This window comes from Phlebotomus papatasi, chromosome 2 (genome assembly GCF_024763615.1).
Source record: "Phlebotomus papatasi isolate M1 chromosome 2, Ppap_2.1, whole genome shotgun sequence".
Classification (NCBI taxonomy): domain Eukaryota; kingdom Metazoa; phylum Arthropoda; class Insecta; order Diptera; family Psychodidae; genus Phlebotomus; species Phlebotomus papatasi.
Window position 1 is genome coordinate 77,398,637 of NC_077223.1, and position 16,738 is coordinate 77,415,374.

The following is a 16,738-nucleotide window of genomic DNA, read 5'->3' on the forward strand; positions in this document are numbered from 1 at the left end:
TCTATCCAATCTTTGTCATCTTGATTCTCTCACGTCCAAGACAATTCACATATGAAATCTTCTTGTTGTCTCTTCACGTGATAAATGCCATTTGATAACACCATCAAACACTTTCTTCACTCTTCTTCTCAGCTCCTCAATGCCTCGACCGAGACAAATGACACCAAAAATTGAATAAGACTGTCGCAATTGTTGCACACACCAATTTTTCACATCTTCAATAGGGTCTTTTTTAGTGGGGGCAGAGCAGATCCTAGAGACGGGAAAAATAAACGATGAGAACTATTAAGAGACAAACGTTGAGATTTTCACACGAATAAGATTATAAGAAGAAAAATTGTCTTGATGAAGCACTTGTAATGTTAACGTTTAAATTTATGCCAACTTCTTAATTCACCCATTCCACTTGGATTTTCAGTTAATTTTATTTGCCATAAATCCAATAGCAGGTGGGAGAAGAAGAAAAAAAAGTGCACAACATAACGAAACGTTTATCAAAAAACATTTCTCCGAAAAGTTGACTTTTTTTTAGGTCAATTTCAGAGCTCAATTTCAGGTATTTTGTGAAAAGTTTTTAAAATATTGCAGAAATGGAAAGCAATCAAACAGGCAACAAAAAATCACGTAAGTATATAACTCTTCTGAGACGAATAAAGTGGCAAAATTTATGACGAATAAAGTGAAAAAGAAGGTATAGAATAAAGGTGGGATATTTTGTATAAAATATTCTTTCTCGCAGCGTTTCATCTCCCTTTGTTTTCCAATGCAAAATAGGCAAAATAAATAATTGATGGATTGTTTCTTATGTGCAATTCAATGAGATATGTGAAGAAAAATTCATCAAACAATATTGAAGGTGTTGGTTAAATTTAGCATTCTTACATGATGAAGTAATTAAATTGCAGCGTAAACAAGATCGCATCAAGAACAATCTGCAACATGGCACGGTTGGAAAGAATTATTGCTTGGGAATAATTATAAAAAATTTATTCTTATACTTTTTTTTTCTTCTTGCACGCAACAAACTTCTTTTACGTGGTACTTGATTATTTTTTAGCACCTCAATATACCCGCGCGACACCCAACAAAAACTGATTACCCCAAAGAATACGGACATAATGATAAAAGGTAAAGAGAAACAGAGCCAACAATCAGCAAAACATCTCTCATTTTCTTATATAAAGAAAAAACACATCCCAAATTAAACACAATATTTGCTCACTATTCTCGTCATTTGAGTCTTATCGCAACACCTTGTGCTGACTAATGAAAAAGACTGTGAAAAAATTAAACAATTTTTTTTTGCTCAATTGCTTTGATACTATAAATAAAGGTTAATTGCGCTTCTATGTTCATCTCCACGAAATGTGGCACTTTTTTGCACCATTTCCTCAATTTTTCTGCCACAATCATCATCTCCCAGAACACAAAACAATCGCGTTTTTAGCTCTAGTACAAGAACACTTTTCAAGGTAATTTCATGTACATATGTAAATACAAAATAGCCTGAAAGTCAATTTCACGTGTATAGATATTCTGTCGACACGCGAATTCTCTGAAAAATTCACTAACAATTTATTGATCCCACCTCAAAGGGTCAGAAGATGGTGAGAGTCCTTAAAATAGAACGTTCTAAATTCATTTTATCGTCTAAGGACGTCACTTTGTGAAAGAAACGGAAAAAGAAACAATCATAATTCGTGATTAATGTATAAAATACGATTGATATGAAAAAAATCACATCCTATAAAATAAAATTACTTGAAGGTCTCATATGACTCCCTGTAATCTATCTTCTAATTGGCTCCAAAAAATGTATTAATATTCTTAAATAGCTTTATAACATAGAATTTGATCTTCAATATCAGAAAATAAATAATTCCTTTATGGTTTTATAAGATTTATCCACAAGTAATTAAATATTTAATCTCAGAAAATAATTTAATTCTCAAATGCTTTAATTTAAATTTTTAAATTCCAGAAATATCAAAGGATACAAAATTATTAATATTTCATAGAAATAGCACTTGTTTTTCTCTTTAATTCATTTACATATGTGAAGCGCTATAATTTCAATCTGGAAATGGTTTTGAAGAACTATGCCCATGTAAAAATATATTCTGTCCTGCAATAGTTTTTATCATTTGAAAAATATAAATAAATATTAGGTTTTATTAAAATTATTTAGTCATCTGAAACGAATGTGAGATAATTTATTAGATCTTTAATTTAAAAATTGTATTGATTTAAAGGTTAATTGGGACTAGAAATATAAGAATGGTGAGAAGCTAAAATGACCAGTGATAAGCCCAGATAAGCATATGGTAGCTGAAATTCTTTAGGGGAAAACGCGCTACAATCGGACGATTTATGCTTCGATCAATTCATTTTTTTCAATGTGTTATAAATGAATTTTGGCCATTATAATATTAATATTTTAAGAGCTAGTCCAATGTCACAAATTTTCAGTAAAGAACTAATGGGTGAAATCCATAAGGAACACTGAGAAAAATTGAATTGTCCGAAGCTTGAGTCGTCCGAACGTAGCGCTCTTTCCCCTACTTTCTTTATTTGAAAATTAAATTTTTGACCCCTTATAACTCGGGTCAGACGGGTCGAGCGGCTTTATTTTATTTTATTTATTTATTTATTTAGTTTTTTTTAATCGAAAGCTCTTAGACCCAGCTATAACATACAAAAATTTGATCGATAACATTGGGGTTTAGTTATTGAGAAAACAAAATTTGGAGGTGTTCCAAAATATTGGAAGGGCGTGTGGGGAATGATATCACCTACTTATAGCCACCCATCGATATTTAACCTTTATCGAAAACCGGTGGTTGTTATCTCTCTCCGTTCTCTCTTCAGAAGCGTTTGTACTCCGGACTCCGGACGGGACGTCCACGAAAACCGATTTTTGCCACAAATGATATTCGTGATCTATGAGTGTCAAAACGCGTAAATCCAAAACTTGAGCCCGATCTAATGAGGTCGGATTTCACCTAGGACCTTGTGGAGTTCATTCAGTTGAAACTTAAACATATCATTTTTATTAATTTAATTGGATTAAAAAAGAAAAAAAAATGAAATAGGAGTTTTAAGGGAAAACTAAAAAAAAATATCTAAAGGAATTTCTATTTTTTGTTTTTAAAATGTTTCTATATAATATGCAATTGTCGTATCTGACACACCTAATTTATGAAAAACGTAATATGTGAAATAAATGTATATTTTGTCTGTTATGTAAAACTAAATCTACAGCAAGAAAAAAATATTTAAAAAAATTTAAACATTAACATTTTTTCGATTTTGCTCATTTTTGATCTTATAAGAAATAATTTAGCTCTTTTTGTAGAATATTGTTTTTGGAAAAATATGGGCATGTATTAAGAATATTATTTAAAAAAAAATCAATGAAGAATTTGCCTAACAAATGAAAACAAATATTTTAATCTCCAGAAAATATCACAATATCTTTAGAAAAAAATCCTAACGTTTAGTTCTCATTGAATTGAAATATTAAAAAATCCTTTTAAAAAAAGGTAAGGCTACACTGAACTGGGGTTACATTGAGGTTACATAATTCAATTTAGATCCTTAATTATTTTGTCTATCTAAATTACATTATAGATCCAAGTTTTCTTTAGAATTACGCAAAAAATACCGTTTTCAATGTAGCCCTTTGGTCAGTAAGAAATCAGATTTGATCAGTATAGTTAACTTAGAACATTAACCTTTTAAGGACGAGAGGGTCAAAAATCGGGGGTCAGAAAAAATCAGTTTTTCTGCCTTTTTAGAGCAAAAGATACCTTTAGACGGCCGTAGGAAAAATTTCATTTTTGGGTCACCGGTGACCCAATCGTCCTTAAAGGGTTAATAGCATTACTTACGTTTTACCAAGGAAAAATAAAAAGTATTTCCTTTTTTTGTGATCATCTAAGACAATAATTATATAAATTAGACTCATTTTAATACAATTCTAAGTTCTTTTTTATTTTGCAATTAAAAGATATTTTGCAATAAAAAATTTCGCTCAAAAAATTCATGAGCCAATAGGATTCCAGAACATTTAATATGGCTTCCTGAAATACCAATTCTGATTGGTTTGGCATTTAAATACCCATAAAATCCATAAAACTTTCAAACGTATTTATAGCACAATAATTTAATTGGATATTCTTGTGGTGCACGATGAGACTCTTCAATTAATTTTTAATAGTGTTCGTCTGGCGTTCAGGGGAGAAAAAAAGCACCTAAGAGAGACACATAAAACCAACCGGAAGTTTGTCCTTCACCTTTTCTTTCTCAAAATGCTTCTTACTTTGTTTTCCCCGTGGCTTTGAATTACATAATCTAATAGGTTTGCCTGCGAGACAAAAACACCCTCGAACATATTCCCCAACATGTTTTCCCCTGATAAATATTTACTTAAAATTCTCCTGATAGTGTGTGGTGGTTTCTAGGGTAGAGAGAAAAAAAAACGTGCATTTTTCCAAGAACACTCTTGTAATCTTTCTCTATATGGATAATTCTTAACGCACACCGTACGATTTGCCTTCATAAAACCTATACACAATAGAATGCAACAATAAATAGCAATAAATTAACGGATATCAATTGATAATAATTATTGTGTGTTGGATGATGTTGAAGAATAAAAAAAACTAGGCACACTTTTTCACAATTACAAGATTCTCTCTATCTGCCTTCACTTTATGCAAATTCCAAAAAAAGGTGTATTTCAGACAGAATATAAAAATTGCACACATTTCTTGGGAGGGAATATTCACATGGATTTTATAAATGAAAATTCCATGCGTTTTTTTTATATTATGCTTCTCTTCCAGACACTATTTGCAAAACTCTCTGTGGAAAAATCTGACGTCATGCGGAATAGCTCATTAATAAGTTGGAGGAGAAATAATCCATACAATTGAATTCACGTGTAATAGATTTTCTATTTGGTGTGCAAAAAAATTGATTATTGCACATTTGACGTAAGAATAATGCACTAATTTTCCTCACTATTCTATTTCGCTAATTCAATCGCAACGCACCTTTCTCTTTATTTCATTAGCAGCTGTATTCAGGGAATGATGACAAACTTAATCCAGGAGAAAAAAAACCCGGGTGAAAGAACAAATTTTAGATTCACTGAGGCAGAACGCACCTTCACAGCACAACGACGATTCTCGGACTGCGCTCCTCCAGCTCCGTTGGAAACGCACTAGCAAGTGAGACTGCTAGCATACAAAACACTCAACACACACTCCACCCTTCGATACCCATGCCAATCTCCCGCCACAACAAAACGCGCCCGTGTTTGCTTCATTTGCTACCATGACACACACGGTTTGTGTTTCTCGAGAGCCCCAAACAACTTCACTGAAACACGGAAAATCCCAAACATTGGTCCACGCAGGCCCATCGAGAATCCTAATAATTAATACCTGAAAAAATCTCAAGTGATCACTATTAATGCTTCGAGAATGTACGTATACACGGTACGTTATTGTTAGCCGTACCCGTAGGGCTTTGCTTTCGGTGATTTATTACATAGGGGAACTGGGGAACCATCGAACATGGGGTAGTACCGAACACTGATTTTTATTCCTAAACTACTTAAACTATGACGATTATTTCTTCAATAGGCAGGCATCGCTATAGGAATTCATATACACAGTAAAAAAATGTGTAAAATTTTACTACTATAATAGTGCAAAATCGACCATTTTAGTTGCTTAATTTAAAAATGTTTAAAAAATGCACAACATTTTGGTAATTCATTGTCACGTGATTGAAAATTACCACTATTATAGTTGAAAAATTTTCAATAACATTGTTTAATTTGAAAATGTGTAAAATTTTAACACTATAATAGTGTAAAATCGGATAAATTAATTATTTAATTGCGATCTGTGTAAAATTTCTCACTGTTATAATCATAAAAATTTTTTAACAATGTTTCGTGATTTAAAACTCTTTGACAAGTTCTAAAAATTACCACTATTATAGTATGATTACAGTTTTTCACATTATTATAGTGTGAAAAAATACACAACTTTATGGTATTTTTTGTCACAAAGGTAAAAAATTAACACTATTATAGTTTGATCATAATTTTTAACATTATTATAGTGTGAAGCCTTGTGTATTTCAACCAAAGTTGTTGAATTTTTATACAAAAGTTGTGTAAAAATTTTTGAATTTCCAATTAAGACTTATACTTCAGTCGAGATGCTTTTCATTGGGCAAAAGTCATATATAGAACATCAAATATTTATGCATAATAAGTATATCGTGAAGATGCGAGCATCAAATGTAATCATTTCGCATTAGGGGGGATCCCGAGTACAGGAAAAAACCAAAAAAAAAATGTCTAAGGCAAAAAAAATCAAAATCTTCGAAATGAAAAGAAAATTCAACAATAAACAGAATTCAATAATTTTTGAGTTTACACATAAAAATTCAACAATTTTTAAATTCAAAAACTTTAAATTAAACAATTTTAAACACTTTTTCCAAATTTAACACTACAATAGTGGTGTAAAAGATTACACACTATAATAGTGTTAATTTTTTTACTGTGTAGGTCTCGTCCTTTGAAAACATCACCGTCTTCGGTGATGCCCTAGTTTCCCCTAAGTATTTAGAAGCGCTCGCGCTCTAAGAAGAGAGAGTTCTTGGTTCGAATCCTATGAAAAATCAGAGGAATATCGCCGGAAATTGCCTGTGAAAAAGGTTAGTCAGAAAAGTCGCCCCACAAATGACATCCTTGCCGGTTATGATCTGGAACCTCATGAACCACACGATCCCTAAGAAAGACTCTGGGATACACAATTTATTTTAATGAGTTTAAAACTTGTCCAAAGACGACCTTTATAAAATGTCAAAAGGAAATTCATTGCAAAGAAATAATAATAATGCCCTTCCAGCTACTGAAAAAGATCCCCATCAGGATCGAAAGCTCTGGGCAAAACCAAAAAAAAAACCATTTTCATCTAAGGGTGACTAACCTTTTTCACTGGCAATCACCGAAGATATCTCTCTAAAATCAATTGCGCCAGTTCATCGTTGAGGGTATTATACCGATTACACCCCTTTAGAATAGGGTAAAATGAGGTAATTTGGAACCATTTACAATTTGGAACACTTGAGATTTTATCACTGTTTTAGAGATTCAAAAGGAATGGAAAGTGTTCCTTTTTTTCTTAATCGTCTTTTTCTTCTATTTTGCGGTCTTTGTTTTCTCTTTGCTCATCTGAAACAATGAGAAAATCTCAAATGTCCCAAATTGTAAATGGTTCCAAATTACCTCATTTTACCCTACTAGAAATTTTCGAGCGATTAAGGTATTTAAATGGCAAAAAAGTAAACATTATGTAGTGAACTTATAAACAGCTAGCAAAAATCTTCAAATTTTGCCTAAAACATATTTCGAAAAATCATAAAATTGGCATTTTATGATTTGATATTTCTTTGTATTCTTTCAAAAACTCCTTTATGGCCTGTATAAATTGTGATAAATCTTCGTCAAAAAATGATTTTGAGGAAATCCGACACGTAATGGTATCTACACATTAGATATATTTATGTCCATATTTAGCATTATCAACTTCTATGGTATGGTCATGTTCAGCGCATGAATGAAGAAAGATTCCCTAAAAAACTATGCAAGCCATTATAAGGAGACCTCGTCGTCGAGGTAGATCTAGAAGAAGGTAGCTGAATCAAATTCAGAATCTTGCCGTGGAGCGTCTTGGGATCGAACCCGAACATCTTCCTGAAGTGGCGAAGGATCAACGGGCGTGGGCTGTTAACCTTGATATCATGGGCCCGCCACGCGACCCCAATGGGGAAAAGCGATTGAAAATGATCATGATGAAGACTTAGCATTATTAAAGAAATTTTAACATTCTTTTCTACACAAACGCATGTAGTTTGCTTCAATAACTTAAAGATCTTAAATATTGAAGAAAAGTCCTTAATATAGCCTCTCCACACTAAAGAAATTTATGTCCATAATTGGAAGATTTTTACTTTCTGTATTATGTCCTCTACATACCAGAGAAATTTATGTCCATATTGAAGAGTTTTTCCTACACATGCATAGGGAATTTGCTTCAATATGGACATAAATATCCCTAGTGCGTAGAGGCCACTAGGGATTATTTTTAAATTTTCAGCTGAAAGTGTTGGCCAATTTTAACAACGGTATTATTATTGGTAAGATCTTGAAATTCTCAACTACTTTCATATACTCCTAGTTTATGAGAATAATTTATTAATTTAAACAACAAATAAGGAAAGGATCTCACGACTCTCAAAAATTCAAAAAAAAACGGACGTACGAGCTAACAACTGATTATCGAAAATATTTAATTTGCATAATTTGTAAGTAAAGAATATAGGTAAAGGACCCCCAATCGATGATCTTGCCTCACTGCAGAAATATTACAGAGTTTTACAGTACAAATTTTACAGAATCTAAGCTTAACTCAAAAACAAAAATTGATGATTGCTACAACCAAAATTTTCTAGTCTTATAATCGAGGTTTATAATATGAATTTCAGATTAAAATATTTTTAAAAGTTCCCAGAAACCATGTTCTGTGACTTTAGAACGCCTAATACACTGAAAGAAATCCGAAAAAGTCAAAATAACATTCCGGAAATGTTAATTTTACCCTGCAGTATTAATCCGAAATCGGTGTAAATATTACCCTTTTTAGGTGTATTATGGGTTAAAGTTACCCTTCTGTCATGTTGATTTTACCCTCAAAAGGTGTAAAATTAACATTGGCCGTACTCACTATGGCGCTGTTATCTTGTAATATCGTTATCTCGTTATCTCGTTATGTTCTCGTAATGTATTTTATAAATGAAAAATTATAACAAGATAACAGATTACGGAGATTACGAGATAACAACGCCATAGTGAGTACGGCTATTAAAAAATGTTGATATATTTTTACACACGAAAAGTGTTAAAGTTATGACGAAAAAAAGTTAATCATGGCCTCTTTTTTTTAGGGTAGGAAAGGAACGATATAAACTACAAAGATGTTTCAAGAATTATAAATTGTTCTGGAACATCCTATACTATAATAAATCCACAAGACAATATGGGTAACATACAAAGTAATTTTTGAGAAGAATAACATTCGCAATAGACACAGAAATGAATGAGTAAAACAAACACCATAAGAGAGTGTATTGGTCTAAATCGGGGACGTATTTTAATATTATCTTAAATGTCTTTAATAACAATAAAAATGTGATAAAGACTCGCAAAATTGATCAATAATTCTGTTTATGACTTTCAATACATACGTAAGGTATTTTTAGCTTGTTTTTTCTGCATTCATAATTTTTTTATTAAAATTCCGCAGATCACTTGAGAAGATCGCAAAAAACTCTTAAGTGATCTCACATTTCTTTTCAAGCCTCTTGGAATTTTGTACCTTTGATCCCCCCTCTTTGTAAATTTGATAATTACCGATCATGATCTTCTGAAACTGAAATTAAAGACTAAGATCTTTGAGGTATCGTACACGTGATCATATAGTTTCAAATGAAATAATAATGATCGTATAATTATTTCACTTTTTGTTCGATTAACTGCAGAACTATTGATTTGAGGATTGTATCACTCTTTTAATGATCTGTCTTGATTATTAGTGATCACTCGAAAGAGCACCGAGTCATCCTTCAAACTTAAACAGTCTGATAATTTACTCAATCAATCCTGTGATCACACAGAAATTTCAGTGCCCATTTAATGTTTCTTTTTATGTATTAAAAAAAGAAATTTAATTGTAATACAATCAAGGCGATCAGTCATTTGTTGCTTAACACAATCTCATACAATCTTTTCGACTATTTTGAACAGATCGCATGAGATGTTTTTAAAACTTACCAACACGATCTTCGATCACAGTAATTTTCCAAAAGCCTCTATAAAAACATATCCTTCAGCGCTTCTCCAAAAGTTATTTTGTCTCCCTCTCTCCTCTTTGTAAGCTAATAAAAAAAAACATCTGGACGCCAGACTTTTGACTCTTCTGTACTCCTACCGTGACCCTCTTTTTTACAAACAGGGAAAATACCTGAGAACCACGTCAAGGTTCACTTACTCCTGCCTGTAGCTCGGAAACTACCTGTCGCGCAACGCACAAACACACAAGATCACTTTGAGCATCAATTTTTAATATTCTGTGTACCACAATCATCACGATTCACGAAAAAAAATACGACGGTATTGCATTTTTACTCATTATTTGTAAAAAATAAAAAATACTGCGGCAATGATTGGATTTAAGATAAAGCATTCTTACTCTTTTATCTTGAAAGATTACACTGAATTTTACAGCTAAAAATTGAAAAAAAAATATAGCGATAAACCAATAATAAATTACTGGCTAACAGGAAATTAAAACCTACGCTGAATTTTATTTAATTAATAATTTTAACCATTATAAACATTTGGCGTAGCGATAATTTATTGCACCATTTGCAACTACAAACTGATACGCGTTCCATTTTAATAAGTTTGCTAATAGAAAGCGCAACTCTATAATATCAAAATTTAACAATTAATTTCTTGAATAAAGAAAAATAGTCAAGAACATTTTTAAAATAATCAACAATAAAAAAAAATTTGATAATGCATAGGATTTTTAAAAACTGTTCTTTTTTTTTTAAAAAAAGGCTTGAACGAGAAATTAAGCGGTCTTCAGACTAGAGGTTTAGTCCAGTTCCCGAAGTTTTCAAAATTCTACTTATTGGTTTTTCAGAGGGCTGTGTGACGTCAAGTGACGTCCGGCCCCTGAAATAAATCCTAAGGAGAAGAAGAAAGTTTTTTCTAAATTTATTTAATCACTCAATCTTAATATCCAACCCTAACTGTGTTATCACATTTGCACATTAAAATTTTAATATGATTCACATTAATTGTCGCTGGTGAGAGTCCAAATGTGTAATTTGTGTGTTTGAATCATTTTATATTCAAAATTTGACCTATTTGTTGATAAAAAGGTAGACTTGGCCCGCAAAATTTGATATAAATTGATTTATAGCATTAATACGAAAAATTAATGCGATTTTCTCTTTAATTTTTCAATGTGAAAAATATTTATGCTTTAGGTAAATTTATACTTATTTTTGCATGCCAAGTCCACTTCTTTATCAATAAATAGAAAAACCCCAAATATTATGTGACTCAAAGACACAAATAACATATTTTAACGCTCACAAGCGACAATTAATGTGAATCACATTAAAATTTTAATGTGCAAGTGTAATAACGCCGTAAGAGTGTACAAAGTGATTGACATTTGACTTTCAATAATTAAAAATGGCGAATTTTCCGGTCATATACAGTAGAGTCTCGCTATAGTCCATATTTGGTTTCAAATTTGACACTTGGGTCGCACAGTCCATGTAATTTTTTAAAATTATCAACGATTTTTAGTATTGAAATTGCTCGACGGCTTCCACTTTCTTTGCGATTGTGGTACTTGTCCTTGCTCTCTTCATTGTGGATCACAATTGTGGAGCTCAGAGGCAAAATGACACATATCCTATGGTTAAAGCATAGGATATGTGTCATTTTGCCTCTGAGCTCCACAATTATCACAACTACTCAATAAAGTTTGCCAAAAATATTAAAATAATTATGCATGTCGCATACTAAAAAACATAACCTAACTTAAAATCAGTGTTTTGAAATCAACGGTCGATAAATTGTGGACTATAGAGCGATGGCCTATAGCGAGACTCTACTGTATATGTATCATATCGCCTGGACTACCTCTATAATATATCCGAAAATTATTGAAAAAGATTGGGCAAATTTTAAGTGAAACTGAAAAAACATGTTTTTTTAGGAGAAGGACAGAGAGACTTGAAAAAGGGAAAAAGGTGTAGAGATATTATTTTTTTTATTGGGGGTCAGCAAAGACCGGAAGTCAATATCTCTTACCGTTTGAGCTCCAGTAGGGGAATTCTGTAATTTTCGTGGCATTGTCACGCGTGAGTTCGAAACCTGACAATGCCATTCGAGCTTTTTTTGTCATATATGAGTTCGAAAATGCAATTAATTGAATTTTTAATGAAATCCCTTTACTTGATGATTTTATGAAAATACAGTACGTCTTGGTTGATTTGTTTAACAAAATTTATTGTCATTTGAATTGCCAGAAATCTTAAATATGTGACTTCTGACAATGCCACGTGAGCTGAAGAAATGGCAATGTTACGGATAAAAGAATCGCATTTTCGAAAAAGCTCTCCTAAGATTCCTTCTTAAGAGAGATCTTAGGAGAGCTTTTTCGAAAATGCGATTCTGTAGCCGTGACATTGCCATGTAAACTCACGTGGTATTATTGTCAGAAGCCACTTGAGATTTCTGGCAATTCAAATGACAATGAATTTTGTTAAACAAATCAATTCAGATGTACTGTATTTTCATAAAATCATCGAGTAAAGTGATTTCATTAAAAAATCAATGAATTGCATTTTCGAACTCATAGGATATGACAAAAAAACTCGATTGGCATTGTCAGGTTTTGAACTCACGCGTGAAAATGTCACGAAAACTACAGAATTCCCCTACACTACGATGAGAAGTTGAAAAAAAGACGATTATATAACTGCTCTCTCTTTCAAGCAATAAAATTTATGAGATTGATTAAAAATTTCAGAATTCAAGAAAACGATTTTCTAAAATTAAGTAAATATTAAGGGAAGGAAGGAAAATAATATTGAATTTCGATTCACTAATTTTGTCTTCTTGAATCTACTGAAAATTATTCAAAAATTTATTCGCAATAAAAATAATATATGCAAGAGTTTAGCGGAGTGCTCGTATTCGTGAATTGGAGAAGTTTGTGACATACTTGCATTCAACAACTGTTATCAGTTTAATTTCCCAATCTATTATGCATGTTTCCTGAAAGACGAATTCAGGTTGGTTTCTCCGAAAGAACTTTTCTATATTTTTTGTCCTAGAGGTTGAAATCGATGTTAAGACGGTGATGGTCGTATAGAAGAGGGGAAGTAGAATCAAAAGCAGAATTTAATAATTTTTCTGGCATTTTTTTTTCTTTGTCAATGGGCAAAAAAGCACGACTAGCCCAATAGGGGAATTCTGTAATTTTCGTGGCATTGTCACGCGTAAGTTCGAAACCTAACAATGCCATTCGAGCTTTTTGTCATCATATGAGTTCGATAATGCAATTAATTTATTTTTTTAATGAAATCCCTTTGCTTGATGATTTTATGAAAATACAATACGTCTTCTGACAATGCCACGTGAGCTGAAATGGCAATGTCATGGCTACAGAATCGCATTTTCGAAAAAGCTCTCCTAAGATTCGAACCCAATTTGTCATATGGCATTCCCAGAGCATTACAGAATTCCCCTCCTGGCAAAGATTACTAGACCTTCAAATAAGAGTGATTCTAAATCAAGATAGTATGACTGATATTTTTTCCTAAATTAATTAATCTCTTTAAAAACATGCAATAATTTTTGAAGAATTCCAAAAATGCCATTTTTTGGGCCAATATTCCTGATTGATTACCAGCAATAACTGATATTTTTGGCATGTACTTTAAGCCGAGGATTATCGCAATGGTATAAATGTAATAAATCGGCCAATAAATATGTTTGCCTAGTTAATTTTAGGAAATAAAAGATAATATACCAATTTTCTGAAACTAATCTCTCGACGCTGTCTAAAAGAGGAAAGTGTGAGCTCAATCCAATATCGCTATCATTGTAAGCCTTTGGATTTCTCATTTCATGCGATAAGGGAAATCTTTGAGAAATACAATTTGCAGTGCGACAATAGAAAAACGATATCTCTCTGACTCACACACCTCCAGGAAGTTAGATATTCCTGTTCTGGACAAAAAAAAAGGGGGAAACTCTCAGTGTAACGACTGATATAAAAATATATTAATAATTTAGGAAATATTTCACTTACAAGTGCACCACTTGGGAGTTATCTTTAGAAGTATTTTGTGATTATTATTTTTTTTTGAGAGGAAGACGTGCGCTCTGTGGAGGGAATTTTACGAAGGAGGACTTTCTGGTGAATTGAGACCAACTTTCTCCATCAATTCCGTCAATCTCTTCGCTTTGCGATCTTCCTTGTGGGCAATGATTGTACATAAATGCTCTGTGAGGAGTTCTTTCTTCTCCGAAGCCTGATACAGCTCCATCTTGGCTTTGAGGAACATCGCCTCAATTTGCTGATACTGCTTTCTAACAATTTCCCTCATCAATTCCAGATTTTGAAATAAATTAAACTAGAAATCTTGTACTTACTCGGTATTTGCGTACTGAATCGTGGCTGCTTCAATCTCTTTCCTCAGGATTGCAATGTCCGATGCCAATTCAGCATCCAACTTACTTAGCTCCTGCTTCACTTCCTTCAGCTTCTTCGCCTCAGCCGCTGTGCGTTCAGAACTGAAAACACCAAAATAATTAGAAATGAAAATAATCGACATCCCAGGCCAAGATTCATCTTACTGCTGTTCTATTGCTTTGCAGAGCATATCCTGCTTCTGCTTATTGTGCTCTTCCATCATTTTCCTCTGAGACTCAAATTCCCGCAGAGAAATCCCTCTGAAGGGCGAGGGTTTAGCACCTTCTTCTGGTGTCTCTTGCACATCTTCCGGAACTTCCACGCTGGACTCTTGTGGCGTCTCCAGAGGCTTAAAATGCATATTCTCCCGGATTGTCTCAATTGTACTATCCGTAGTTGTGTCACATTCACTCTTATGCACTTCTTCATGACCATTTGAGGTAGTTTTCACCTGCTTGGCCTCCCCAAGCTTCCGGATTCGACTCTGATGGACATTCTTTTGAGCTGGATGACAACAATTTCCTCTCTGTATTATTTGGTACTTCTCACTCAGTTTTCAACATGTTTAGATACTACCTGGCCTAGAGACACTCTTACTGGTGAGTCTGGTGATATCCTCTTGCGTAAATCCATTGAATTTTCCAGACATTTTCCACGTATTTCATGGCAATGTCCTCCGCACGATCAAATAAACACGATCTGCTAGAAAACTGCTGGAATTCCCACACATAACAATTTCAAATTCAAATTTTTGTCGTTGGCATTCTATGTTTTTCTATGTTTTATTTTTTCTTCGAAACTTCGAAATCTATTGAAACGCTGATTGAAATGATTAAAATTATAGATTTATTTTTTAATATCTAAGATACTATCTACCTGATATTAAAAAATACTAATACTATCTCTGAATTAATACTATCTCTGCTCTCTAATGCTTACTAAAGCGATCTTGAACGTACGAAAAATCATGAAGGTGCAAGTATCATTTTGGCCATTTTGGAGTAGGTTTAAAAAAAAAATAAATAAATAAAAATAAAAAAAACATGAAAAATTTAACTTTATAACAACATGAAAACATTGTTTTAATTCATCTTTGCAGTAAAAATTTTACTAATAAAAAGAAATAAGAGAAAAGACTTAAAGGTGGGTCACAAATCTACAATCTTACAGCTGCACTGTCCTATTATTAATACGCAATTTATAGCAAAACCAATAAAACCAAATAATTAGAAAATTTAAGAATCCATTGAAATAACATTCGAAAAAAATATTATACAGTAGAGTCTCTCAAATCTGAATCTCTCAAATTCGAACGCCGGTTGGATTTAAAATGTCAATTGTAGGGTTATGTTAAAAAATTCATGTTGTGGATGATTAAAAATCATATTTCCGTGCTGTTTCCTGAATATTTACACACATTATGTGCGAATAAAATGAAAAGGAAGTATGTTACCACTAAGACTTGTGAGAAATTACGGGAATTTGATTCAAAGTGCAATTTAATCTCACATAAATTCAGTTAGTTTTAAAAATATCGTTCGAATTTGGGAGGTGAGAAATGTCAAAAATACCCCCCAATCGTTCGAATTTGAGAGACTCTACTGTATAACATATCTGCAATGCATAAGGAATGTATAAAAATACGTGTAATTCTTAAATAATACACTCATCACACTGTGATCAGCCCAATTGATCGACTTTCTCAGATCGATCTTACAATCACAAAGGGTGGTTTTTGCAACATTCTTGATGCCGAAAATAAGCACCCGAATTTTAAAAAATCTTCGTTTTTTGAGATATTTCGAAGCATAATGTAAAAATAGCGTTTCTTTTTATTAGTTATCTCGAAATCTGACTAAGTATTTTAGATCATTCTGTAGAAGAGCTATTTCAGTGATTTCAGTATGCCAATTATGTACATAAGATCTGTAACTTTTCCCGGACCGCAGCATATGCTGCAAGCCAATTTCACAATTTTTAACTCTTTCCGGACCGAAGCATATGCTGCAAGCCAATTTCACCATTTTTTAATCAAAAATATCTAGGCTCAGGAATTAATTGAGGTCCTACAAAAAATATCTTACATTTGGACATCTTTATAGTTTGTAATCATCCACAAGAATCGGATTTTTATCAGTTCTGAATAATTAAAAAACATTGTTTTTTTACAGAACATGCATATGCTGCTTTGGGTACTCAGAGTCCCAAAAGAGACGAAAGAGTTAATCAAAAATATCTAAGCTCAAGAATTAATTGAGATCCTACAAAAAATATCTTACATTTGGACATCCTTATAGTTTGTTATTATCCACAAGAATCGGATTTTTATCAGTTCTGAATAATTAAAAAAAAATTGTTTTTCA

At 32.5% G+C, this 16,738-nt stretch overlaps 1 protein-coding gene across 2 annotated transcripts; it reads right to left on the minus strand.

Annotated features, from left to right (window-relative positions):
- Positions 1-45: 45 nt before the first annotated feature.
- Positions 46-15,087, minus strand: LOC129804503 (RAB6-interacting golgin). Of its 2 annotated transcripts, none has more exons than XM_055851847.1 (4): positions 14,952-15,087; positions 14,540-14,879; positions 14,336-14,476; positions 46-253 (listed from the first exon to the last, which is right to left on the minus strand). In XM_055851847.1, exons 1-4 carry the CDS (start codon positions 15,022-15,024, stop codon positions 46-48), a joined length of 762 nt encoding a protein of 253 aa, XP_055707822.1. In that variant the 5' UTR covers positions 15,025-15,087. The 2 variants fall into 2 exon arrangements, with proteins under 2 accessions (XP_055707822.1, XP_055707823.1); XM_055851848.1 differs by lacking the exon at positions 46-253 and adding an exon at positions 13,942-14,272.
- Positions 15,088-16,738: the final 1,651 nt, after the last annotated feature.

Excerpts from the sequence above, each read along its gene's own strand:
- LOC129804503 (XM_055851847.1), bottom strand. The coding sequence starts at position 15,024 with ATGTCTGGAAAATTCAATGGATTTACGCAAGAGGATATCACCAGACTC. Across the intron at positions 14,477-14,539 it reads TGCAAAGCAATAGAACAGCA|TTCTGAACGCACAGCGGCTG; the intron begins GTAAGATGAATC and ends TGGTGTTTTCAG. Across the intron at positions 254-14,335 it reads ATTCAGTACGCAAATACCGA|GATCTGCTCTGCCCCCACTA; the intron begins GTAAGTACAAGA and ends TCCCGTCTCTAG.